The sequence below is a fragment of the Amphimedon queenslandica genome, unplaced genomic scaffold, assembly GCF_000090795.2.
Source record: "Amphimedon queenslandica unplaced genomic scaffold, v1.1 AMPQUscaffold_7327_Cont20720, whole genome shotgun sequence".
Taxonomy (NCBI): domain Eukaryota; kingdom Metazoa; phylum Porifera; class Demospongiae; order Haplosclerida; family Niphatidae; genus Amphimedon; species Amphimedon queenslandica.
In genome coordinates, this window is record NW_003552387.1 from 1 (window position 1) to 2,075 (window position 2,075).

General features: G+C 35.2%; 1 protein-coding gene across 1 annotated transcript; it reads left to right on the plus strand.

Annotated features, from left to right (window-relative positions):
• The first annotated feature begins 41 nt into the window (after positions 1–41).
• Positions 42–2,034, plus strand: LOC109591761 (uncharacterized). Its single transcript, XM_020007417.1, has 7 exons — positions 42–136; positions 185–387; positions 685–773; positions 1,165–1,326; positions 1,426–1,528; positions 1,626–1,657; positions 1,752–2,034. The coding sequence occupies exons 2-7, from the start codon at positions 342–344 to the stop codon at positions 2,004–2,006; spliced, it is 687 nt and encodes a 228-aa protein (XP_019862976.1). The 5' UTR covers positions 42–136; positions 185–341; the 3' UTR covers positions 2,007–2,034.
• The last annotated feature ends 41 nt before the right edge of the window (positions 2,035–2,075 follow it).

Consider the following 2,075-nt stretch of genomic DNA (forward strand, 5'->3'; position numbering starts at 1 on the left):
ATTCGTTATTAATATAGTAATTATTATTATTATTATTTATTAATTAGGGGGGTGGTCTTTATCCACAGTTATATCAGGGGCTACAATTATTAATTAGCTGTTATACTAGAAAAACAACAAACAGAGAAAACACAAGGTAATAACAATAAATAAACAAACAAATTATTATTAATTATTAATTCAGTCCCACTAGATGCTGTACCCCAGCTTCCTCCACCTCTACAGTATCAACTGGTATTAGCCACTCCCTAGCCACACCTACTGCCCCACCCCCTACTCACAGAGGCTCCGCCCAGTACAGGCAGTACAGGTGTCTATTAGCGTCTGAGGTGGTTCATTTAATGTGTCTAGTACCAGCATTCTTTCATCATCTGGACTCTAATAATGGTAACGTGTTACTATAAATAGAGTAATGTGTTACTTTGTGTTACTAAAAATAGAACATAGAACAATAGTAAAATAGTATTTTCATGAGCACATCAAACACTGGTTCACATTTTTGAGAAGCAATCTTTATCAGTTTTGATGAGATTTGGCCAAAGAACAAAGACTATAGCTTACGGTCTTTGGCCCGATTTTGGAGCAACTTTAAAAAATCTAGATTCAATTGAAATCACCTTGAACTTACTACGCAGCATAAATACATGTACATGTATATGTGATTATTATTATTATTATCATTAGGTGTACTGGAGATGGTATCAGTGGCTACTAATGATACTAATATTGGTAGTGTCATTAACCACATAGCCTGGAGGATACAGAACAATGGAGTAAGAGAATACATGTACTGTATAGCGGGTAATTTTGGAGGCCGGGACTAAAATTTGGCGAATTGTTAAATTTTGGTGATTGGTGGATTTTAATTTGGTAAATTTGTGGCCACATACCATTGAGCATACGTATAATGGCTCAAAATGGCGGATTTTATTTTGGTGAATGGCTATCAAAATGCCAAATTCACCAAATTTAATCCCCTCCAAAATTGCCCGCTATACGGTATCTGTATAGCAGTTTTATTGTATTCTTATAATGTTACTATTCAATCTCATGAATTTCATATTGCAATATACAATACAATACAGACTACCTGTACTGTACTACTATAATAATGAAATACATGTACATGTATCTGTCATATCCTCACCTCCTCCATTGCTCCAGGGTGATGTGTGGGATCTTTATCATGAAATAGCCACTTACCTGTTACAAGCTACCACCACTAACGTCTTCTCTAAGAGACACCACAACAGGTCACTGACTGTCCATCAGAAACAAACCAGTCACTCATCACCAGTCAAATCAGCTTCTTCTCAAATATTCCAAGTACCTTCTATTCTACATGTATTAATCTATTACATTGATTGCTCATTAATTATTAATTATTCATTAATTATTCATTAATTGCTCATTAATTATTCATAGGTCCCCAGGCGGTCCTCCTCCCCTGTCCCTCCCCCCAGGCGTGTATCATCAGCTGGTCCATCAGTACCCACTGGAAGGAGACAAAGGACAACACTTCAACCTGGTATGATGTATAGTGTATATATAATTTATTTATTTCTTTATTTGTTTGTTTGTTTATTTATTTGTTTATTTATTTATCCATATATTTATTTATTTAGAATTAGGTGATAAAGTCTTATGTGCTCCTGAAGTACGTCGATCATTAATTATTCATTATTATTATTATTATTATTATTATTATTATTATTATTATTATTATTATTATTATTATTATTATCCTTCAGAGGATGGCTAGGATAGTAGCTCTACCAGAGCCTCATGTTGCTGTCCTTCAGCTCACCGAGGTTAAAGGTATCTCAGGGGGCCCTCCTGACTCATATTTCTACACTGATCCAAGGGGTCTGGTGTGGGACAGTAGATTGGGTCACTGGTCTAAGGATGAACTGGGGTCTGATCTCAGTGTAGGAAGACTGCACACTGGTAAGGAATATATAGATAATCTGTGGAAAGTGCATGTGCATTGGCAGATTATATATTAGCAATTTTTGTTACACATGTTATTGAGAAAATGCTACAATTAGTACTTAAAAGACGTACATGTACTTCTA

Bases quoted from the DNA above. Each gene is read 5' to 3' on its own strand.
- LOC109591761 (XM_020007417.1), top strand. From the start codon at position 342: ATGTGTCTAGTACCAGCATTCTTTCATCATCTGGACTCTAATAATG. The intron at 774-1,164 runs GTAAGAGAATAC...CCATTGCTCCAG, and splicing joins GGAGGATACAGAACAATGGA to GGTGATGTGTGGGATCTTTA. The intron at 1,529-1,625 runs GTATGATGTATA...TTATTTATTTAG, and splicing joins AAGGACAACACTTCAACCTG to AATTAGGTGATAAAGTCTTA.